Source organism: Lytechinus pictus, chromosome 2 (genome assembly GCF_037042905.1).
Source record: "Lytechinus pictus isolate F3 Inbred chromosome 2, Lp3.0, whole genome shotgun sequence".
Taxonomy (NCBI): domain Eukaryota; kingdom Metazoa; phylum Echinodermata; class Echinoidea; order Temnopleuroida; family Toxopneustidae; genus Lytechinus; species Lytechinus pictus.
Genome location: NC_087246.1, coordinates 46,866,877 through 46,892,042, shown reverse-complemented (window position 1 = coordinate 46,892,042; position 25,166 = coordinate 46,866,877). Strand labels below are relative to the sequence as shown.

The following is a 25,166-nucleotide window of genomic DNA, read 5'->3' as shown; positions in this document are numbered from 1 at the left end:
TGAAACCGAAATTAGAACTATCTCCGTTTCAGCGTTGAGGGTGTGTTATAAGCAGTAATTCTGCTGTTGCGTAACGTCGATCTTTTGCATGTCGTCGTCTTCTCTGAGGACAGTTTTGGTTACCAAGACGTGACATTTCCAAGAATATCATCACACATCCACTTGAGTATATATGATTCTTACTGCCTAAACTGTGGATTTATGGTCAAATTATTTTGTTGAAAACTAAACCGCAAAGTAGGTTCAGGTATGCATGAAGGTTTTTACAAAAAATTATTGAAATTATGATGTCCCAGGTATTGCCATTCGTGTCTTGTTTTCTGAGATGCATTTGACTCTCGGAAGGGTCATTGCATTAGTATACTAATACTAACCTCGCAATACGTGTGAGTGATTGCATCATTCATTGCATGATTGATAGGGTCTAAGTCGAAGTCATTTATGTCACATGTATGTAAATTAACAGGTATTCAATGAGAATGTGGTAGAATTGCGGCTTCAGATGAGTCATTTTTTTGCATGTTTATTTTAATGATTTGATTGAACAAGTACGTATGTGGCAATTAGGGCTCTCGCAAAGTACGGAATTACGCGTGGCGCGTTTTTCAAAATTGATAATATTTTCCAACTGGCAATCTCCGCGCACTTAATAATTGCCGGATTACAGGTTTCATTCATTTGTTTTTTATTAACTTTTTTTTAAATCATATATCATTCTTTTAATATGGTAATTTGGTATACATTACATTGTTTTTTTTTTTCTTGTAGGCCCTAGGCTATATTAACATTTATTTTCTTTGACAAATATTATCATTCGATTTTTTTGTAGATTTATTTCATTAACTTATTATTTATTTTTGAAAAAATATAAAGAGACTTCTTTTGAGAATGTTTATTTCATAATTTTGATTTATTTCTCATGAAATGAAGGTATTTCCTAGTGTATTGTAAGCATCTTTTCTTTGATTTTTTTTGGTTTGTTTTCAGAAAAATATCACTCCTGTATTGCGCAAAATTCATGTCCTGGGGAAAGTTACATGCATTTCCTATGTACTTGCGTCATATTTTCCTCTTTGTTTGTCAAAATTATATATTTTTTTCCATGTTATTGAATTGTAAGTAGAGTATTTTTAATGTTAAAGTTTTAATGAGCATATGTTTAGCTTTCCCATGATACATAATTCATTGAAATTTGATAAACAAATAAGAAAACTACAAAACAGCCGATGCCCCATTATTACATGATTTCAGTCACAAACTATTAGCCCTTAATCCATTGTTTTTAATGCTATTCAAGAGAGCGACAAATATGCTAAATCAAAGGTACAAAAAACTACTATAACTTTTCTGTTTGTAGCCCTATGGAGATGATCTTGGTATCATTGGAAAGAACTTTTCAAGAGCTTTCCAGCAGTAACAATTTTATTGTTATCCACTGATTTTGAAATTTTTTGCCACATACGTACAAGTAGAAAGTAGTAAAATGAGCCAACAAGTTTTTGAGGCCATAAAAAATGTATGACGTTAGGGCACACAAAAAATTCAAAGTTCGCTCTTGAGCGAGCAAAAGATTTGACCTTTTTAGTAGAAAAATTGAATATTTGTAATAGATTGTGGCATAATATTGGTCTTTCAAAGTTTGTCATGTTTGTCCCATCACACTTCACATATTTTCCTTTTCTCCTATTTTCCTTGGCTGTGAAACTTTTTATTTGGGAGGGGGGGGGGTGGAGCATGGCTCCCCCAAGTCCTCCATCTGTATCCCAGTAGATTTGAAGATGAAATCATGTTGTCTATATAAAAAAATCAGTCTCTTTTTTAGGTTTCTTTGTGCATTGAAAAAAAATGTATCTCTTCCCTAATACACTTCATTGAATGATTTTAATTCTTATGAATTTGCATTTTCTCTTGGAATACAGTTGTGAGTACAAACGAAATTTTAGCTGAGACTTCTTATCTTGCACTGTGGAAGTAACAAGACTCCGCCATCATATGACTAAGAACCTTTCGAATTTGACGTAATACAGCAGAAGTATGAGGAGATCGGTGTATGCATTAAGAACAAGCATTAACCATGCTTCAGTGAATAGAATGTTATCAAAAGATGCGGTCGAGGCAGTGAAACCCAAACGAAGGATATTCAGGAAGATGATTGTGGGCGTGACAGGGTTGTCTGCTGTAGCTGCGGGCGTCACTTATGCTACCATGGATAGCGCTGCTCGGAGAAGAGCGTACGTCACTGCTGAAGGATTTCTGAGATTTTTCAGGTAAATTTAGCTACCGGTACTTCTAGTTGTCTTTCGTTTCATCTACTACTATTACTACTACTACTGCTACTGCTACTACTACTACTACTACTACTACTACTACTACTACTGCTACTACTGCTGCTACTACTACTACTACTACTACTACTACTTTTACTTCTACTGCTACTACTACTACTACTACTACTACTTCTACTTCTGCTGCTACTGCTATACTGCTGCTGCTACTGCTACTACTACTTTTACTTAGCTACTACTACTTTTACTTAGCTACTACTACTACTACTACTACTACTACTACTACTACTTCTACTTCTGCTGCTACTGCTATACTGCTGCTGCTACTGCTACTACTACTTTTACTTAGCTACTACTACTTTTACTTAGCTACTACTACTACTACTACTCCTACTCCTACTCCTACTCCTACTCCTACTCCTACTCCTACTCCTACTCCTACTCCTACTCCTACTCCTACTCCTACTCCTACTCCTACTCCTACTCCTACTCCTACTCCTACTCCTACTCCTACTCCTACTCCTACTCCTACTACTTCTTCTTCTACTACTTCTTCTACTTCTACTTCTACTTCTACTTCTACTTCTACTTCTACTTCTACTTCTACTTCTACTTCGCTACTGCTACTACTACTTTTACTTAGCTACTACTACTTTTACTTAGCTACTACTACTTTTACTTAGCTACTACTACTACTACTACTACTACTAATACTACTACTACTACTACTTCTACTACTACTACTTCTACTACTACTACCACTACTACTACTTATACAACTTCCTATTTTTAGATAATGATTAATTACATGTATGATAAAGATGATAATTTAGAAATGATAATGTACATCACTATCAATATGACAACTTTCTACCTATCATAGAGCTCCTCTCTCTTTGATAGCAAAATTATACTTAAATTGATCATATGAGTTTTGGCAAATCATGCAGCTTTGTTATTATTTTATTTCATCATTTTGCAATTTTCTCAATTTCTTCAAAAATGTTATACTTCTAATATATTTTATTGCTTTTCTTTAAATCTTCTCATCCACATGCATTCACATACCATCTCATATTGCTCTCCTGTCTACAGAACATTTTACATTGGAACAAGAATCTCATTGGATTATAAATGGAGTTTGTGGAGACTGGAAGATGGCAGCCAAGAATATAAAGAAGCCTTTAGAGCTTGTAACAGAAGAACGGGAGATCTATTATTGAAGGTGATTATCATTCTCTTACGCCGTCTTGCTGTCGAAATGTAATCCGCAACTCGTAGAGCAAAAGTATCCACTTCGCAGAGTGCTCAAGTTGCTGTTGTCATTGTGGTAAATTGCCAGTTCGTCTACTGCAAACTCGTCCACTCACCACACGGTCTACCTTCATTTAGTCTAATGCCATGCCATGTGGTTTGGATTATTTGTGTAAACTCAGAATAGGGTTTGGAGCTAGGAAACGCAATCCAACTTGTGTTAATTCCAACACCAAAATGAACACCAGACTTTAAATCACCCAATTTTTGCAAGCACACTATCTCCAAAGCCTTCAGCATTTTGCAGAATTGGTTTGATATTTTGTAATTCAAATTTTTCTCAAAACTATATTGTGAGAGCTCTTGCTGATTGACTTTATCTTTATCCCAAGGGTTGTTTGAAGAACGGTGGTCTCTACATCAAGCTGGGGCAGTACATGGTGACTGCTAACTACATCCTACCTAAGGAAATACTTCAGAAGCTTGCAACACTTCAGGATAAAGCTCTCACAAGGGAATATAAGGAGGTAGGACATTTAACCTTAATGTATCTAACATTTATATTGAATTAAAGGACAAGTCCACCCCCCAAAAAAGCTGATTTGAATAGAAAGAGAAAAATCAAACAAGCATAACACTGAAAATTTCATCAAAATCGGATGTAAAATAAGAAAGTTATAACATTTTCAAGTTTCGCTTCATTTCCCAAAACAGTTCTATGCACATCCTGTTCGGTATGCAAATGAGGGAACCGATGACATCATAATCATTAAAGATTATTTAGCAGAGTTGTTATCGAATTGCATTGAGATAGGGTGACCGATAACTTGTTTGCCAGGAAGTAGAATGACGTTGTAACAAAAGAGTGAAGTCAGGCTTTTGGAACTAGAATTTCTTATTTTGTGCATTTTATCTGTACCTTTCGAAGAGGAGTCTCAGAATAACTCCAAATCACTAATAAAGATATTGAAATTATCTCCATTCCTGTCATGTGCATCCATTGTTAAATTCATGGTTTTCTCAGATTCAGATTGATGTTGAGAACCTTTGATAGGAGGTATATTCTGAATTTCTGAAATTGGCTGCCTATGAGGACCACACCCACCACCAGCCATCATTCAAACACCTCTCCTCTGCTGAATTCTAACCGTTAACCCTATGTGTATTTAGTATTTCATAGAAATTGTTGGTTAGAGATTCTGACTTGCCAAATTAAAGTTCATCTGCACCACACGGCACACAAATCCCACAAATGTGCAAAATCAACATCTGAAGTGTAAGAGTTGATCTTCCAGTTCCAGGTAACACCGGTAGTTTTTTTTTTTTTTTTTCAACTCACAATGTAATGTGTATGTACATGTATGTGTATTCATTACACTATTAAGCAACCTATCAAAATGAACTTGGGCTTTTTGTTTTCAAATCTTTATAAGACATAGTTCATCACATTGACCTATTATGGATTATGGAGGGGTTAAGGGGTGTAGCCTCCTCTGATTATCAGAGCTGTAAGCCTTTAATACCCTCCTAGCAAAAGAGGTTTCCTTTCAAAAGAAGGGGAAACATTGCTCTCTATACTATCAGTCTGTGTTAATACTTTATCAAACTTGAAGCATAAATATCTTGTTTTACAGCTTGATAGACTGTTCAAGGAAGAGTTTGGGAAGACCCCTGATGAGCTGTATGCGGAGTTTGATCCTGAGCCCATAGCAGCTGCCAGCCTAGCCCAGGTACATAGAGCTAAGACCCATGAAGGAGATGATGTAGCTGTCAAGGTAATAATATCTCTTATAATAATAATAATAATAACTCTTCTAATAATAATGATCACTCTTATTTATCCTGGGTAGCTACTTCAGCTGTAAGCTGTTCAGAGCACTCAGTATAACATAACATTATTATCCTTCTCCATTCTCATACGTCGAGTGCCTGACAAGAAGGCAGAAGCTAGGTTCCATTTTTAAAGTCTTTGGTATGACTCGGCCAGGGATCAAACCCACAGCTTCCCGTTCACGGGGCTGGTGCTCTCCCACTGAGACACCAAACCTGGTGATGATGTTACAATTTCTTGCATTTCACCGTTTTTATGCCCCAACAGACGAAGTCCGGAGGGGGCATTAAGCGTTGCCCCTGTCCGTCCGTCCCCCCACTTGGTTTCCGCGCAATAACCCGAAAAATATTTAATGGATTTTAAAGATTTTTGGTGTGTAGGTAGATGACACCAAAATACAGGCTAAATTCAAATTCGGAGTCCGCAGGTCAAAGGTCACAGCTCATTAAATATGCAAGTTGGTTTTCAATCAATAACTCTAAAAATATTTAATGGATTTAAATTTTTTTGGTGTGTAGGTAGATAACACCAAAATACTGGCTAAGTTCGAATTCGGAGTCCGCAGGTCAAAGGTAACAGCTCATTAAATATGCAAGTTGGTTTTCAATCAATAACTCGAAAAATATTTAATGGATTGAAAATAATTTGGGTGTGTAGATAGATAACACCAAAATAGAGGCTAAGTTCAAATTCGGAGTCCACAGGTCAAGGGTCACAGCTCATTGAGTTGGTTTCCGCACAATAACTCGAAACATATTAAATGGATTTTAAATATTTAACAGATTTAAACAAATTTGGGTGTGTAGGTAGATGACACCAAAATACAGGCTATAAGTTCGAATTCGGAGTCCGCAGGTCAAAGGTCACAGCTCATTAAATATGCGAGTTGGTTTTCAAGCAATAACTCAAAAAATGTATAATGGATTTAAATTTTTTTTGGTGTGTAGGTAGATAACACCAAAATACTGGCTAAGTTCGAATTCGGAGTCCGCAGGTCAAAGGTCACAGCTCATTAAATATGCAAGTTGGTTTTCAATCAATAACTCGAAAAATATTTAATGGATTTAAAAAAAATTTGGGTGTGTAGATAGATAACACCAAAATACAGGCTAAGTTCAAATTCGGAGTCCGCAGGTCAAAGGTCACAGCTCATTAAATATGCGAGTTGGTTTCCGCGCAATAACTCAAAACATAATCAATGGATTTTAAAAAATTTGGGTGTGTAGGTAGATGACACCAAAATACAGGCTAAGTTCGAATTCGGAGTCCACAGGTCAAGGGTCACAGCTCATTGAGTTGGTTTCCGCACAATAACATGAAACATATTCAATGGATTTTAAACATTTAAATATTTAACAGATTTAAAGGAGAATGAAACCCTTGAAACCAGCTGAATCCATATCAAAGAGAAAAATCAAAGAAACATATTGTTGAAAGTTTGAGGAAGATTGAATGAATAATAAGAAAGTTATGAGCATTTGAATATTGAGATCACTAATGCCATGTAGATCCTCCCATTGGCAATGCGACCAAGATCTGTGACGTACAACTCCTTCATTACTTTAGTACTTATTTCACTTATATTCTCACTTTTATAGAGTCTATCACAAGGTGAGGTGTTCTCTTTATGAGAGGACAAGTACAGAGGTTTCACAACATTATATCATTGATGAATCGTTTGTCATATGATTAGAATGAGCAAAAAGAGATGTTTTGGGGTATATTTTCAGTGTCCAAAAGGGGAGAGTTGTTCATCTGTGACATCATAGATCTTGGTCGCATTGCCAATGGGAGGATCTCCATAGCATTAGTGATCTCGACATTCAAATGCTCATAACTCTTCTATTGCTAGTCCTATTTTACTCAAACTTTTGTTGATCTTATTCTTTGATTTTTCTGCTTTCACAAAAGCTAACTTGCTCCAAGAGTTTCATTCTCCTTTAAACGAATTTAGGTATGTAGGTAGATGACACCAAAATACAGACTAAGTTCGAATTCGGAGTCCACAGGTCAATGGTCACAGCTCATTGAGTTGGTTTCCGCACAATAACTCGAAACATATTCAATGGATTTTAAACATTTAAATATTTAACAGATTTAAACAAATTTGGGTGTGAAGGTAGATGACACCAAAAATACAGGCTATAAGTTCGAATTCGAAGTCCGCAGGTCAAAGGTCACAGCTCATTAAATATGCAAGTTGGTTTCTGCATGATAACTTATGAAATATTCAACAGATTAAAAAAAAATTGTGTGTGTAGGTAGATAACACCAAAATACAGGCTAAGTTCAAATTCGGAGTCCGCAGGTCAAAGGTCACAGCTCATTATATATGCGAGTTGGTTGAAAAGGTCTAAATTTGTTCATTATATATATGCATATCGGTTTCTGCACGATAAAGTTCAATCATATTGAATGAATTTCTGATCACGTTAAGCGGGGGCATCTGTGTCCTTAGGACACGTCAAATTTCTAGTTTATTTCATATCTTGAAGGAAAATGAAGAAAAACCTCTACTTCCCAAATGTATCTATCACTAATGTATAAGTACATTTGAAACAAATCAGTAAAAAAGATAAAAAAAGGTGCTCGAAGATGAGCATTTCAAAGATATTTCGATATTATCAAACAACCAAACAATTAATTGATTGATATTGATTTGAATGCAGGTACAGTACATTAACCTGAGGGATCAGTATCCCGGTGACCTTCGAACCCTAGAGATTATTCTGGATATAATCCATTGGATGCACCCAAAGTCTTTGAATTTCAAGGATATATTAATGGTAAGTAGCATAAAGGACATTGCAAAAATTCCTCGTAAAAAAATACCCTGCCAGTTTAACACGCATTTCTATGGATTTCGACCCGCATGATTTGAGGGACTGATTTTGCCCCATGTGAGCTGGTGGTCTTATGTAATAGAGCAAACAAACTCTTATCAGGGCACTGCCCGAAAAGCAATGGGAAATATGTATTTCATTTGTTCTGGCATTTTAAAATGTCTAGAAAGTACTCGTTATGTAGATGGAGACCCCAAATAAACTTAAAACACGCAAATCATGTTTTGAACAAATTTGGATCCGACTAGCAATTACAAAATTTCACATAACTTCAGAACCTTCCATGTAGCTGGGCATCACAAATTTGACTTGGAAAAAAATAAAAAACAATATCAGGAAATATTGAGGCAAAATTATTTTGCTGTGTAAATATCTTACCAAGTGACGAGGAGTGGTAAGGCGAACCCCTGGCCTGGTTTAAAAGGAGTGAAAATAATATAGCATCCCACCAGCTATCTTTCTAACATACACTTACATCCATTATTGTAGGATCTAGAAGAGCCTTTGGCTAAGGAGCTGGACTTTGAAAATGAAGGCAGGAATTCGGAACTCTGTTCTAAGCAGCTGAAACACCTTGACTATGTCTATGTACCAAAGGTCTACTGGAATCTAACTAATAAGGTATGTATGTATGGGTGGGTGTATGTATGTAAGGTTGTATATATGTACAGTTGAGGCCAAAAGTTTACATACACCATGGAATTCAGTGAAATTTGTTCGCTTTCCAAACATTGTAAAATTTTCTATATCTTCAGAAATATAAATACTACCATGACGAATTTGGTATCAAATGAAAGAGCGTATTAAGCCCTTTCACATGATTGGGATGTCGTTTGGATCAAAGTATATTTCAGGTGGAATTTTCTTTGAAGAATTTTTTTTTTTTGTGCCAGATGTATTCTATTGTTAGTTATTATATTTTCAAACATTGTTTCATAGAAATATATGAATGTCAAATCTATGATTTATATTACATTTTCTATCATATGTCATCACTGAACAAAGAAGTGTAATCTGAAATGTTTGTGTTAAGAAGTAACTAGCACAAATATGAAATGTTTTTGTCAAGTTTTTATTTCTGATTTGTCTAAAATATGAAGATTTTTTTGGGAAAAAATGACACCTTAATATTTTTCAGCTCCTCGTGACAAAGCAATGTGATGAAGGGGCATGACATACTCATTTGTTTGATATCATATTCGTCATGATAGCACAAATATTTTATAAGATACAGAAAATTTTATGATGTTTGGCAAGTGTCAGCTTTTCTTTGAATTTCTTGGGTGTATGTTAACTTCTGGCCTCAACTGTATATATGTACAATTACATGAGCAATGATAACTACAGTTGAGGTGGCGTAGCTCAGTCGGTTAGAGCGCCTATTTATTATAGCTTTTTTTTATGTCAATATGCATGGATTCAATTCCCACTCATGCTGAAACATGATTAAAGAAAAACTGATGCTAGTGTCGTGTGTTGTCAACATCAAATCTAACTAAGGTTAAGTTTTTGAAATGCCATCATAACTTTGAGTGTATAAGGACATATTAAATGAAACTTGAACATAAGGATAAACAGCTTTATTTAGTTTTACGTCACAGAATAAAAACATCTCATTCTTTGATGGATTTTCATCAAACCTGCATTAATTCATTTTCTGTTTTTATCTAAAATAAACGTTAGGGTGAACTTCCCTTGTAATTTATATTATACATGTATAAGTATAGAAGTTTTGTTACATAGTCATTCATCCTAGATGTATCCACACTATCTGGAGTTTTTTTTTTCTTTTTCTCTTTGTTCAGAGGATCTTAACGATGGAATTTGTGAATGGACATAAAGTCTCAGAAAAAGAGAAATTGCAAGAAGATGGTTTTAGTCTTGCAGAGGTAAGATTTTCTTTATTACTCCTGGGCTGCTTTCAGACGTCATGTCATTCACACATTATCACTGCTTGTGATGATTATTTATTGCAACAGGCGATTAGTATTGTGACAAATAATGCATCACAATGGGCATTGTCTATGTTGACATATTATTGGTCATAATGAAAATAATAGTGCACTGTGCATTGTTAGGGATTATATGATTGGGGGACCTAAAACTACGCACTTTGTTTACAAACGATAAAAACTATGCCAATTTTATTATTTGAACAAATTATCTTTCACAAATTTGTGGCAAACATTCTAAAGATCATTAACCAAGAAACGAATATCACAAAACTCACTAATACGAAAATCCCGCTGGGTTTTCCAAACACCTCTTGATTTCGCCGCCTGATGTAGAAGGGGTCATAAAGCTACGCAGTCGATTTATCATGCAAAAAATAGTATTTCCTTTGCCTCATTTTCTAAAATATGTTCATATTATTATAGGTTAATATGAAATGAAAGCAAATTTAACTCCGAAATTCCAAACAGTTTTCCCTGCTTTAGAGATTTACTGCAGAAAAAATTACTGTAGAAAAAATTGAATAGGAATCGTTCGTCACTCTGCAGTCACAGTTCCACACACAGAGTGCGCATTTGCCATTAAAAACTCTGATGAGTGGTGCGTAGCTTGAGGACCCGCAAAGCTTTAGGATCCCGTACCATACATGTTCTGTGTTCCGTCCAGCTGTAACCAGTGGATATCAGTAACATCATTCAGACATCACATCATCATGGGTTGTGATTGATCATGATAAGCGATCAGTTACTGCTAGTGATAAAGGAGCTTCTCTGGTTGGTTGGTTGGTTGGTTCAATGGATCATATAATGAATGAATGAACTAAATAATTTAATCATTAATAAATAAATGAATGAGTGAGTGAATAAATTCTTCCTGTGTTTCCTTTTATTTCATATGCAGGTGGATGAAAAGCTAATCAAGGTATTTGGAGAGCAGATTTTTCATACTGGCTTCGTCCATGCAGATCCCCATCCTGGAAATGGTAGAGTCACACAGCCATTTTAAACAATACTCAGAATCTTAGAGATAAAAGATAATTCCTGTCAATTTCCAAGATATTGTTGCATAAAACTTGAGATTTTTCCATTAGGTTATAAAGCTGTGATATTTCTGGGTTATATGTACATAATATAGTCTTCAGATTTGGAGTTGGTCATATGCAAATCATTAAGTTGATGGCGTTTTCTCTTCAAATACTTACAAACTTTTACAAGAATCATAATTTGAACCAAAAATTAAATTTTTTTATGAAACATCATGGATTTTAATAGTGAAAATTGAAGTATATGTCAATAAATTTCATTAATAAAATATAATCATTCTTTCTTTTTTCTTTACTAAAGTTCATACTCTGGAATAGGTCTTAGTTATTATTAAAAAGAACTGTTTTTGTGATTTTTTTTTTTGGAGCTAAAATTGTGTTTGATGTACATGATTTTTTTCTGTTTTAATATTTCCCATAGTACTTGTCCGCAAGAATAAGAAAGGAAAGGCTGAACTGGTAGTCCTGGACCATGGCTTATATGAAGAAGTTACACCCAAGTAAGTCATTGGCTCATATTATGGATTCAAATTAAATTTGAACTCAGGGTCCCGTCTTACAAAGAGTTAAGTCATTGGCTCATATTATGGATTCAAGATTAATTTGAACAAAGCATGATTGGTCCGATCAACCTCAACTATTTGGCAATCCATCATTGTCATAATTTTTTCTAGAGGAAATTTGCACTATGTCCTTTGTAAACAAAGAGAAGCACACAGAACTTTCAAGAAAACAATGAATACATGGATACACATCAAACCAGGGCCTATTAAAGTTAAGACTTCAGAATATGGGCCATGATCTCATCAAACATGTTGTCTTTGTTCATTTAAATCCTAATCTCAAAGACATATCGTTTTCATATATATAAAGGTGTGGTTTTTGCTAATAATTTCTGGACTTTTTTTGGCACTGATTCAAGAAATCTTTTGAAACCTCATAACCTAATGCAGTTGACCCAACATGAGTTTGCCCAACTTACAAAGGACTATTATACTTCAATACTGGTCTGGGGGAGGGGCACTCGAATTATAATATGATACCTATGTTCCTCACCAAAAACGAAAATAGGGGGCTCTGGAACTAAACTTTGGTCTTCAAATGGGGTTCTCTGGAACTGCTCTAGGATCAACGATTGCTAAAAATGCAGTGCTCTGGAGCGACATGAATTGCATGAAATTGGTCATGATGTTTCTGCATGATGAACCAATCAGTGGTCTCCGAATCGCTGTGCAGAGCTTCTGCTTTCCATTGAATGCAGTCAATTTGCAATTTGCCACTGTGCTGCACCGATTATGAGCGGGCACTTGAGTGAGACCCCCCCCCCCTGAAATAGAGGGTCTTTGAAATGGACAAAAATAGGAATTTCTTTGTCTTTCTAAATTGGTGATGCTCTGGAATAGAAATTTAGATTGAAAATGGGGGGTCTCGACCATGGCACATACTTATCATACATTTCCAATACCGGTATGGCATGAAGGTAGAAATTGTCATTCTCTTTCTTTTGATTTAATCTAGGATCCGTATTGCCTTCGGCCAGTATTGGAGAGCCATTATTTTGAAGAATGAACAAGCCATGATTCAACATGCCAATGAGTTAGGCATTGAAGGTAGGAAATATCGGAGTCTAGTAAGCAATGCAAATATTTGAGATGGATTGCAAATATGAAAGAAGAGTTCTAATTGGTTCCTGGGCAGTATTTGAACAAAAATGCGCATGCAACAATGTTCTTGATTGGCCATTATTACATGAGACCTGCATCAAGGAGATTATTCTCCATTCTTTAAGTTCTTTGATATAATAATTTGATCTAGAGTTGGCAGTGACCACAAATTTCCATGTCTCACTTCCATCCTACACAACCTAATCCCATTGGAATTACAAACAATTAAATGTCATTTGTAGTATTAATATATTAATCTAAAGAGGAGTTTGAGCAGAATCCAATAAAATGACTTGTCATGTGTTAATGTGTGTGCCAAATTATTCTGATAGAATTATGTAACTTCTGAGAAAAGAACAAACTTAGCACTAGTATGATGCCTAGAGCATCATACTATGATTCGTTGCGATACAAATTTCAAAGCCGAAATTGTAACAACATTTGAGATTAACATTCCAGCAAATAAAATCTTAGCGATCAGAATTCAGAATAATGGTAAGAACAACTGAAATCGAAATTCAGTCTTGTTCGAGCCTCCCAGTAGGAATAAAAGCAAATTTGATTTCAAATCGTAATGACGTCATCATTAGCTGCGACTTGAAGCTGACTTGTACTCTACTCCGACCATAGGGCTCACCGCAAAGTAAAATTACGATTTTATTATCCATAACATAATGCCAAACTTCAAATAAAAAAATTTTACTTCTTGGAACCTTCACATTTAATGCAAAATGCGATTTATCAAAAAATCGTGTTGCATCGGATCGCGTAGTGTGCGCTGGGCTTATTAAACACACTTTAATTCTGCACTGAGCTGGATGTATCGTATCATGTCATGTTAATATGCTGAATGTATATTTTCTCATAGAATACCTGTTATTCGCCATGATGCTGATTCAACGACCCCTCAACATGAAAGCCAAGCGAGGTAGTCACCTGACCTTCAATCTGTCCAATGAGGAGCTCCGTAAGCTTCAGCGCGAGATCAGGAATGAGATGCACAATCTCGAAGATAAGATGGAGGAATTTCAGGCGAGAATGAATGAATTCATGGAAAGCTTCCCTAATTGTCTCTATCTCATCTTTAGGTATTACTCCATTATTGCTTCTACATCTTACTAAAATGATAACCGAGGTTAAGTTTTTGAAGTTCCGTCATAACTTCGAGAGTATATGGACCTAGTTCATGAAACTTGGTCATAAAGGTAATCAAGTATTACTGAACATCCTGCCTCAAGTTTCAAGTCACACGATCAAGGTCAAAGGTCATTTAGGGTCAATGAACTTTGACCAAGTTGGGGGTATTTGTTGAATTACCATCATAACTTTGAATGTTTATGGATCTGATTCATATAACTTGGATTTAAGAGTAATCAAGTATCACTGAACATCCTGTGCGAGTTTCAGGTCACATGACCAAGATCAATGAACTTTGGCATGTTGTGGATATTGTTGAATTGCTATAATAACTTTGAAAGTTAATGTACCTAGTTCATGAAACAAGGGCGAAAGGTACATGTAATCAAGTATCACGTCACAAGCATCATGTCACATGATCAAGGTCTAAGGTCATTTATGGTATATGAATATAGTGTTTTATTATCATTATGAATGGTGTTTTTTGTGAATAGTTATTCAATATTTGTTTTCAAAGTCAGCGCTGCTGCCATATCAAATCGCGTAATACAGGCGAGACTGCCAGAGGCATTCCACTTGTTATGGATAATGATTGTGAGAATTGAGGGTGAGGGGTAGGAGGAAGGAGAATAAGAAGAAAGAGAACTTGGGGCAAAAATAAAGTCTAAGAGAAAGGAGGGGAAGAGAAGAAGACAAAGAGAAAAAGAAATTGAAGAAAAAGAATGAGGAAGGCGTAAAAGCTAATCTACCATGCTTATTCTGATAAAGTGGTATACATCCAATATTTACTATAAGATGTTAATGCTTTGAATATACTCTTTCTACATTTCTTGTAGGAATATGAACACAGTGCGATACATTGACAGAGCCTTGGGCACTCCTGTGGACTATCTACTGACTATGGGAAGATGGTAGGTTTAGGGTAGGAATATTGGGATTCTGTCTCAAAACTTTTTGTCGTTGGGTCATGGCAATTTTATTATGCATACACAGTCGCTTTGATGACAGTGTATTTGCTTTGATACATTGAGATTTCATTTATTAGAAAATGGTGTCTTTCCTCCATACTTTATTCCATTGTTATTTCTTTTATACCTCTTATCTTCCTACCAGTGCTGCAGGCGGCTCTGTATTCCTACCTCAAGATAGATCTTTAAAGGGTCGTCTACATGCTTTCTGGCAGCGTTTTGTATATGACTTCACTCTCAGGTATGTGAACCATGAACTTGTGTCTAAATGAGCTTACAAGATACATTAACTTCCCTTCTGCTCCTCTTTATTCCTTCTTTGTCATTTTCGTCCCTGTCTCCTCTTGTTCTTCCTTTTGTGTCTTCTCCTCCTCCTCCTTTTTCCCTTTCCTCATTTTCCCTCTCCTCCTCCTGCTCCCACTTCTCCTTCTTCTGCTCCTCCTCTAACTCTTTGCTCATTACTACATAATTTGCCTCACCTTTTCCCTAGTTTGTCATTTTTGTCTCGCCTGCATAGCAGAGCGAGACTATAGGCGCCGCTTTTCCGGCGACGGCGGCGTCGTCAACATTGAAATCTTAAACAAGGCTAAGTTTTGGAAATGTCATCATATCTTAGAAAGAATATGGTTAGAATTTTATTATCATATGAATGTTTTCTTTTGTGATTAATTATTCAATGGCTGTTTTCAAAGTCACTGCTGCTATATCGAATCGCGTAGTGCAGGCGAGACTGCCAGAGGCACTCCACTTGTTGTTCTTGTTATCAGACAAACTATTAATAATAGCCCAGGTTGACTTCCTCTAATTTACCTATCCTGTAGTGACTATTCCATCAGTGTTCATCTGAACTGTTACATCCATCAATTGGGTCACAATATCAATTTTGAGTTTTGCAGAAAATAAACATACAAGTCCTGTTCTAAATGTAGCGAAAATATGATATTATAAATGTACAAGTAGTCATTGTCATCACCATCACTAATTCTGCATTCCTTTGCTTTTACAGGTCGGATCAACTAATCCATAGGATAAGCATGGCTTTCTTCTCCGTCATGGTCAGATTAGGATGGGTGTCTTTCAAACCCCCTGGTAAAAGTACGAATGCTGGTGATATATTTGGCAGTCTGATGCCACCTCGGGCCAAACCATCGACCTCATAATATATCGACCCCAATCTGACCGACTGTTCAACTCAACTGGCATTTGCTCAAGGATGTTGGTGACCTTCCTGTGAATGTATTGGATTAAGGTCGAACAGATAAAAAGTGACGTCTTCCAAAGTTGACATTCCATTAAGCCTTGCTTGCACCTTTGCATTTTGGGCTTGCATTCAGCTTCGCATTGCCTGAACGCAAACAAATGCAATCAAACGCAATACAACGCAGTAAAACAAGCTAATACGAGGTAAATATGCATTCTTACGCAGAGGCCTTGCATTCTAGTTTGTTAGTTCGAAATTTTTTCGAAGAGCCACTACCGAACGCAACCAAACACAACCAAAACTCATATGAGCAAATTTGAGTGGCAACGAGCAAATGCAAGCAAGAATGATCAACAGAAAGCGGCTTATGCAGACATTAACTCAATGTTAGTGCTAGATTTACCTGAAATATCCTTGCTTTACTACGAGCAACTTTGCATGAGATCCGATAAGCTCGTAAGCAAAAGTGTGATTGCGAACGAATATTTTGCTGCGAATATGCTGCGTTAGGTTGCATATTGCTTTTCCAGGCTAACGCAGCGATATGCAGCTTAAAACACAAAGGTGTGAGTCAGACTTCAATCGAATGATCAGCCATTAAAGGTTTTTTTTCAGACAGATTTCTCCATTCCCAACAGGTTGGGATTCACCGGGGGCTTGTTGCGGAAAAGTTATTATAAACCTCCCTTGAAGATGCCAAAGAATCCTTTTCTCCGATTGGTCAAAAGTGGGGTCATGTGTTTGACCATGCCTGCAAAACAAACTAAGGTGGTCACCAAGGGCAATGAGGATGATTAACAAGAATTCTGCCCATTATCCCCAATCGCCCCCATAGCAACAGGCATAATTAAATCTAAATCTTGACCTTGCCTTACAGATTTCTGCCATTTGAGCTTTTCAGCTGGAGACACTTTACACCATAATGGTATAATGGTTACTGTCACCCAGGCTTATATCAAACTGAAATATTGATATTAGGATATGATTTTTTAGGATCTTTCCTCATATCTATCTGTTATTTTATAACAACTCTATTTTCATCTGTCTTTATTACGATGTAAAGATGACTAACAGTGTAAATTCACGGTATTTTCACAGTATGTATTTTCATGATCTACCATGAAAACTATGTTTTTGTGGTTTTACTACCATGTTACCACAAAAAATTATACTATTTTGCAAGGGGGTGTTCTTTGTTCTTTTATTTTTCTTTTATCTTTACCAAACTTTGGGCCTCAGATGGAATTTGCATTACATGTATTTCTTTATTATATTTATGTACAGCATATAGATCAAGAAGCTTTTGAAAACATGATGCAAGATGAAGTGAGACAGCCATGTCCTATGTTCTTTCATTGTGTCTTCACATGATCTCTATTATCAAAGTGTGTGATTTTTTTTAATCTTAAATTATTGTATTTCATAAAATGCTAATACCAATCGTTTTGTATATCTTCCAATCAGTGATCATTAGCTATGAATATGTTGAGAGAGAAATGTATTAAATGTTAATAATAATGTTAAATAATCATTGGAATTACAGTAATCATTTGTCAATATATATCTACGTGAAGTCATATTTCATGTATTTATTTTGTATTTTCTGAGTGGCATTAATGAGTCTTCAGGTTTTTAGAAAGCTGCATACAGTATGTACTGTGTTATTTCATTATTATATGTGTTAGAAGCTACTGAAATCATGCCCTTGATTGGCTTATAAGAAATATGCATTGGTTAATTATCACAAATGTTATGAAAAGATTTTAGAATCCTGCTCTAATTTACATTCAGCAAGTTGATATAGACTCAAATCATTTTTTAATGATTCTTTGAATAACAAGCTGAACTCATCAATGGAAGAGCCGTGGTGTAGTGGTTCTGACTCTCGCCTTGTAAACAGAGGGTCGTGTGTTCGAATCCCACCACGGTCTAGCGTCCTTTGGCAAGGCGTTAATCCACACTCTGCCACCCTCGACCCATGTTCTAAATGGGTACCTGGTAGGATGCGAAAGATATTGTATGTTTTAATTTGCCAGCGCAATAATGAGGCTGCGATGAATGCAAAGAATGCTCTCCAGGGAGTGGAAATTGTGCACTTTTCGTGCGGGATGGAAATGAATCCAATGACCGGGGTAATAATACGATGTAAAGCGTTTTGAGCCGTTCTGGGAAAAGCGCTATATAAAAATTGGCTATTATTATTATCATGAGGAGTTAATGACAGGGTCCTTTACGTAGCTACTTCAGAGTCACAGACTTTTGATCCAATTATTGAATAACGGTGTGTTCAATGTCGGTTTCCAAATTCAAATGGCAACATGGTGATTACAAAATGCAGATATGAGAAAAAAAGGGGGTGTTCAATGTCCACTCTTCCCGGTTGTAAAAGTAATGTCTTTCAAATCACAATTCGGAGGAAAATTTTAACGTTGGAAAAGATGGGTTTATAAACGCGATCAGCTCAAATTTACGACCTTGAGCATCGCCAATGCGACATTGAAAACAATTTAGTTTTGAAACGTCTTTACATTTGCTCTCGCGGTGGAAGCCTATACACAAACAGGTGCCAGAACTGACCTTTCTTGTGATGGGTCAAATTGCACACTAAAGCTGCGCTAATGAAAGCGGGAAATATAAAGACGATCAGCATAGACAACTTAATATTTTCGACACTGAACGGTGCACCGCTGATCGTACTTGTGTTGGGTGTTTTGGAACTGAGTTTTCAATCACGATTCATGTTGCTGTTCAAATTTGAAAATCGACATTGAACACACCCTAATACACCTACATGTAGTCAAGTTAGCCACATTTCAATTATTTGACCATTCAATCAACTTGCGTGATTGAGACTGTAATCTAAAGAGAGCAAGTGTGTGTGGAGCTGCAGGTTATTATTTTTGCCATTATGATTATCGTAAGAAATATTCTGATGCAAAAGACTACTCACAGTGGCTGGCAGAGCAGCCACCGCCAATACGCTCTGGTCTTGCGTTAGTTCTTGTTGTATTTTGACAATGTCCGCTGGCAGGTTTTTTTGGTAATGAAAAACATGCAGCGATAAAAAAAAAAGAATGCAAGACTGGTATGTATAGGCAAAGCAGCCACTGTACGTAGTCTTCCACATCAGAATGTTTCTTACATTTCGAGTATCAGCATCAGACTCGTAAGGGCAAAGACAAGCGCTGCAGCCTCCGCCTAGATAATAGGCTACTGTTGAGCCTGAAAATACCTTTGAGTACAGTTTGCCAAAGAGAAAAAACTTGATCACTTTGTAGAGAGGATTTGTTACAGTAACTCCTAAAAGGATTTGCACCCTTCCTATTTCATCCACCGTAAATCGGGTGATGTACAATGTCAATTTGAAATGCATTAATAGCAGAGCTGCCAAGTTGTATTTTGCATTTTCAGTATTCTTATCCCCCAAAATCAGTATTTTGACAAAAAATCAGTATTTTTACCATGTGAGATAAATATTTTGTATTTTCCCCCAAAAAAGTGTATTTCATAATAAAATGCTTGGCGCACTCGCCCATCACGGCGCTCAAGCTGCATGGAAGCTAAAATGTGCACTGCTCTTGCAGATGAAAAAAAAAAAACATTGAAACTTGTGTATATCTCACCCTGGTTTTTACAAAATGATTGAAAAAAAAAGAAGTTACCTGAAATTACATTGATCTAATAACCATATTTGTGTACGTTTTATGAAATAGAGACATATAGAGATGATTTTTCTCAATAAATTTCGATTTGTTTTTTTTTTTAAATACAAAAAACGTATTTTTAAAAGAAAAAACGTACTGCCGTATTTTGGTTGCAAAAACGTACTAAATACGGAAAAATCGTACTACTTGGCAGCTCTGTAATAGGCATATCTTGGACCTGTATGTGGTTCTACCTTGTGTACGGCATATGAATTCGTGAAGAAAATTGGTGGGTTGCCAGATTTGTAAAAATGTTTCTTAAAAGTATGTGTATTAATCATGCCAAGAGGAGATTTGTTTTAAATGTTCAATTCGTCGAATCAATGCTCAGTGGCTTTTAATCTAAGCTATGCATTACATGTATGTAAATTGAGATTTATATAAAATCAAAATATGTGATTCATGCACACAAATTAAAACAATATATTTGCAATATGTGGAATAAATAGAAAAAATTAGATTTTATGATATAATACCTGTCTAGTCTGTGCTTCTTTTAGTGCTCTTTTCTTTCTTCATTATACATTTTGGTTTGGTATCATTTACCATATAAAAATCAAAACAATGTACAGTGTAGAAAATGAAGAATGTGAATATTGATGTAATAAAAAGACTTAAAAAGATTTGGATGGATCACTCTAATCGGAGCCATTGATATAAGGCTCTGTTCTTCTAAGAGGTCCAAATGAAAGTCCCTAGATATGGAAAGCTGAAATCGTGGAATTCAAGATCAATGAATTCATGGAAAATGCAATTTTTCAGACAAAACTGTGCAAATGGAAAATCAAATCAAACCTATTTAGTGTTGCATTTGTCGGTTAGTGGCCAAGATTTATCTGCATGGAAACTTATCTTTTTCAATTTTTTTTTCACTATTTGCAATTTTGTATATGTTTCGTATTATATAAGTCATACAAAAATTTGTAATGTAATGTCTAGAAAACTGAAGAATGAGCAGAGTGAGACTATAGGCGCCGCTTTTCCGACGGCGGCGGCGTCAACACCAAATCTTAACCTAAGGTTAAGTTTTTGAAATGTCATCATAACTTAGAAAGTATATGGACCTAGTTCATGAAAAGGTCAATGAACTTTGGCCGAATGGGGGTATCTGTTGAATTACCATCATAACTTTGAAAGTTTATGGATCTGATTCATGAAACTTGGACATAAGGTTAATCAAGTATTACTGAACATCCTGCTTGAGTTTCACGTCACATGACCAAGGTCAAAGGTCATTTAGGGTCAATGAACTTTGGCCAAAGGGGGGTATCTGTTGAATTACCATCATAACTTTGAATGTTTATGGATCTGATTCATGAAACTTGAACATAATAGTAATCAAGTATCACTGAACATCCTGTGCAAGTTTCAGGTCACATGATTAAGGTCAAAGGTCATTTAGGGTCAATGAACTTTGGTCAAATTGGGGGTATTTGTTGAATTACCATCATAACTTTGAAAGTTTATTGGTCTAGTTCATAAAACTTGGACATAAGAGTAATCGAGTATCACTGAACATCCTGTGCGAATTTTAGGTCACATGACCAACGTAAAAGGTCAACGAACTTTGGCCAAAATGGGGTATCTGTTGAATTACCATCATAACTTTAAAAGTTTATGGATCTGATTCATGAAACTTGGCCATAAGAGTAATCAAGTATCTTTGAACATCCCGTCCGAGTTTCAGGTCACATGACCAAGGTCAAAGGTCATTTAAAGTCACTTAACTTTGGCCATGTTGGGGGTATTTGTTGAATTACCATAATATCTCTGTAAGTGTATTGGTCTAGCTCATAAAACGTGGACATAAGAGTAACCAAGTATTACTGAACATCTTGTGCGAGTTTCAGGTCACATGACCAAGGTCAAAGGTCTATGGACTTTAGCCATGTTGGGGGAGTAGGTGAGACAGCCAGAGGCATTCCACTTGTTAGAAAACTGGGTTCCCTAATGCCGTTAATAGCGAATTTTGCGATTGCAACAGGGACGGGTTCTACCACATGACAAATCTATGAAAATGGCTGTAAAATCACAATCAACAGATATGAGCTCTTTGTCGAATATTGGTGAACCAGTACAGCTGGTTAGTGCTAACAGAGGACCTGTTACAACTGGTAATGTGACACCAATGCCTATTGTTACAATGCATTACTTACACATTGAACTAACTGCTGTGACTCCACAATCTGACAGATGTGACTGGGCTTACAGTTAGCGCTCTGTTAGGCTAACAACGTTTCTGTGCGGCTGGCACAGGACTACACTGCTGTTTCGATTGACCCATTTTCAACAAAGGCTGCTTTGTCATTAGATGCTTTTGACAATATATTCTTAATGATTCAAGAAGTGTCTCGAATAGTGGCTGCAATAACTCCCTATTATCTATCATTCATCACCACCACCATCATCATCATCGCCACCATCGTAATCATCATCATCATCATCACTATTATCACCAAAATAACCATGATCATCACCTTCACCACCATCATCAGTATCACCATCATTATTACTGGAACATATTCTTCCCCTTCTCACCATCGCTATCAAATTATCACTTCATCTTGAATAATTATAACACAATAAGAGCACATAAAAAACACATTACTGTTGACAACTGACATTTTTATTGTACCAAATTTTGAAATTTTAAGGGCAGAAAATATCAAAGATATTTCAATTATCATAATCAACTACCATGATGAACGTGTGCTACTGAAAGATTTAGCACACACACTGCAACAGTGGGATTAAATAGTAAGTACAAAGGGCTTTAACATATGGAAAAAAGACAAGATGAAAAATCAGAAACATGGCACCTACTACTACTCTGTTCGCTGACTCAAGCCAGTCTTCTCTCACCTTACTCAAGTCTGTTTACTATTCAGCTTTTCATGCTTGGTTTACAGTCCTTTTAGGACTACACCCATTTCGAAAAGAATACTCTACCTTCAAACTTCCACTTTCTAGCCTTTCCAAATCACCTCCATTTCAATCCACTTTTCTTATCTCAGTCCTTGCAGGACTTTACACATTGTGAACCGTAAACCTCTTCTGCGATTGTTCATACCACCATGCAAACCTTCAAGCATCATTAAAAGGTGTGTGCTGATTGTCCAAAATATGTGATTTAATATAATCATCTTTTAGGCCCAGGGATAGAAACTTCCTCGTCTTTCAAAGAAATTTGCCAGAAAATCCCTTTCCATTACTCATTTAAAGTTTATCCATGAAACAAGTGCATTGTCTGATTTATGCTTCAAGTTCTTAATTCCACGTTTCATGACATGTACCTGTATTCTGTTCAGAAAATATCTGACTTACAGCACTTTAGAGTGTTCTCCTCATGTCTATGGTGGTCACAATGTAGGGGATATCATCTACATGTAAGCATTACTTTCTTGATAGTAGCATGAAGCCTTGCCCTACCAGGGCCCTGGGAATTATTCTTAAATAGAGGGTGCTAGGGGTTTTGTTCCCCCCCCCAAAAAAAAAAAATGACAAGCAAAAAAAAAAAAAAAAAATTTCCCTCCCAAGATAATCCAAGGGATTTTGGAAAGGTATATGCCTATGGTACATATAACAAATGCAGTACCCCCTGAAAAACCTTGGATGCTTCAGCACCCCTGCTTCCCAGGGCCATGTACCACATTCTTCGGCCTCTAGACTACAAAGAATACTCAACAACGCTGCCCGAGTTCTTAAAGGAGTGGGCAAATACGAACATATTACTCCAACCCTAAAAGAATTCCACTGGCTTCCTGTGTCGAGGAGAATTGAATACAAGATCCCGACATTACTGTTCAAAGCTCTTCATGACGCAGCACCTACTTACATCAAGGATCTTCTTGTCGTGAAGCAGGGCCACTATTCTTTACAATCTTCCACATCTACCACACTTGTGATTCCGCATAGCCGGACCAAGCATTATGGAGGTCAGGCTTTTAGCTATGTGGCCCCATTTATGTGGAATAGACTGCCAAGTACTACAAAAAATATGAACACTCTCAAGACATTCAAATCAAGTGTCAAATATTATCTTTTTTCACAATCATATTAGAGAAATCCATGTTTTTATCTCATATGAATGTTATGTTTGATGATTTCTGTGAATATTTCCAATGTTTTTGTTTATTTAATATGTAGCGCCTTGAGTAAAGATTCATTAGAAAGTGCGCATTAGAAATAATAATTATTATTATTAATTATTCCCAAATTGCTAGAGAACATCATCACCAGAGCATTGTCTCAATTTTTCCTGGCACATAATTTAACTGTTACCCTTTCTCTACTGTATACTGGCACTATCACATCCCTGATTCATCTCAAGTTTCTGTGGGGCATGCTGAGGTCCAAAATTGCTGAAAACTTTCCTCGATAATCGTCACCCAAGCTCATCATCACTCGCATGAAGCCATAACCTCGGCCCTAATTCTTCTCAGGTTTACTACGGAACACCCCCGAGGTCCAAGAATGAAGGAACTTGCAGAAACACCTGATAATCTTTACCTCCTGTCCAGGGTATATCATCGAATAGCTGCCTGAAGTTTATAATCGCAGGAAGCCATAACCTTGGCTCTTATTCTTCTCACTCTTACTACCATAACATCCCGAAGTCCAAGAACGAAGGAACTTGAGATTATCTTAACAGAATCACTTGACAATCTTCATGTTCTGTCAAGGGTATATCGTCTAATGGTTACCTGGATTTCATCATCGCACGAAGCCGTAACCTCGGCTCTTATTCTTCTCACTCTTACTACGGAACAACCCCGAGGTCCAAGAATGAAGGAACTTGAGATGATCTTCACAGAATCACTTGATAATCTTCACCTCCTGTCAAGGGTATATCGTCTTACGGCTGCCTGGAGTTCATCATCGCATGAAGTCATTACCTCGGCCCTGATTCTTCTCAGGTTTGCCACGGGACATACTGAGACACAAGACTGCAGAAATCTAGAGCATGCTAGCATCAGATCGGTGGACAAAACCTCATCCTGTATGCAAACAATCAATGAAATAGACAATCTTGGAGTTACACAGTAATCTATTCATTAAATAACATTTTGGAGAAAAAATGTTCGAATTAGAATTTCCTCTAAGGATCTTAAAATTGTGGTAACTTTTCCAACATGGTAACTACCATGGTGCAGGTCTCGACAGCTATCACATTAGTGACTATCAACAAACCTACTTGCCTATGGCAAATATCAATAAAAAAATTGCCCAATTAAATTAGAAAAGTGTTCACTTTTCAAATAAAAATATTAAAATGACATTACCC

At 36.4% G+C, this 25,166-nt stretch overlaps 2 protein-coding genes across 4 annotated transcripts in view; one reads left to right on the top strand and one right to left on the bottom strand.

Annotated features, from left to right (window-relative positions):
* The first annotated feature begins 47 nt into the window (after positions 1-47).
* LOC129254151 (uncharacterized aarF domain-containing protein kinase 5-like) lies at positions 48-19,937 on the top strand. 2 transcript variants are annotated; one of them, XM_064094955.1, is made up of 15 exons: positions 48-247; positions 1,920-2,267; positions 3,381-3,510; positions 3,932-4,066; positions 5,174-5,314; positions 8,040-8,156; positions 8,703-8,834; positions 10,019-10,102; positions 11,067-11,148; positions 11,630-11,708; positions 12,727-12,818; positions 13,741-13,960; positions 14,846-14,920; positions 15,123-15,218; positions 15,984-19,937. In XM_064094955.1, exons 2-15 carry the CDS (start codon positions 2,035-2,037, stop codon positions 16,135-16,137), a joined length of 1,770 nt encoding a protein of 589 aa, XP_063951025.1. In that variant the 5' UTR covers positions 48-247; positions 1,920-2,034; the 3' UTR covers positions 16,138-19,937. The 2 variants fall into 2 exon arrangements, with proteins under 2 accessions (XP_063951025.1, XP_063951026.1); XM_064094956.1 differs by having other exon boundaries at positions 63-237.
* Positions 19,938-22,486: 2,549 nt separating this feature from the next.
* LOC129254165 (Fanconi anemia group A protein homolog) overlaps positions 22,487-25,166 on the bottom strand; it is a 51,642-nt gene continuing 48,962 nt past the window's right edge. For both annotated transcript variants that reach the window (XM_064094954.1, XM_064094953.1), the window contains one exon: positions 22,487-24,879. In XM_064094954.1, coding sequence (XP_063951024.1) covers positions 24,712-24,879 — 168 coding nt within the window. In that variant the 3' untranslated portion in view covers positions 22,487-24,711. The remainder of the gene's footprint in view (positions 24,880-25,166) is intronic.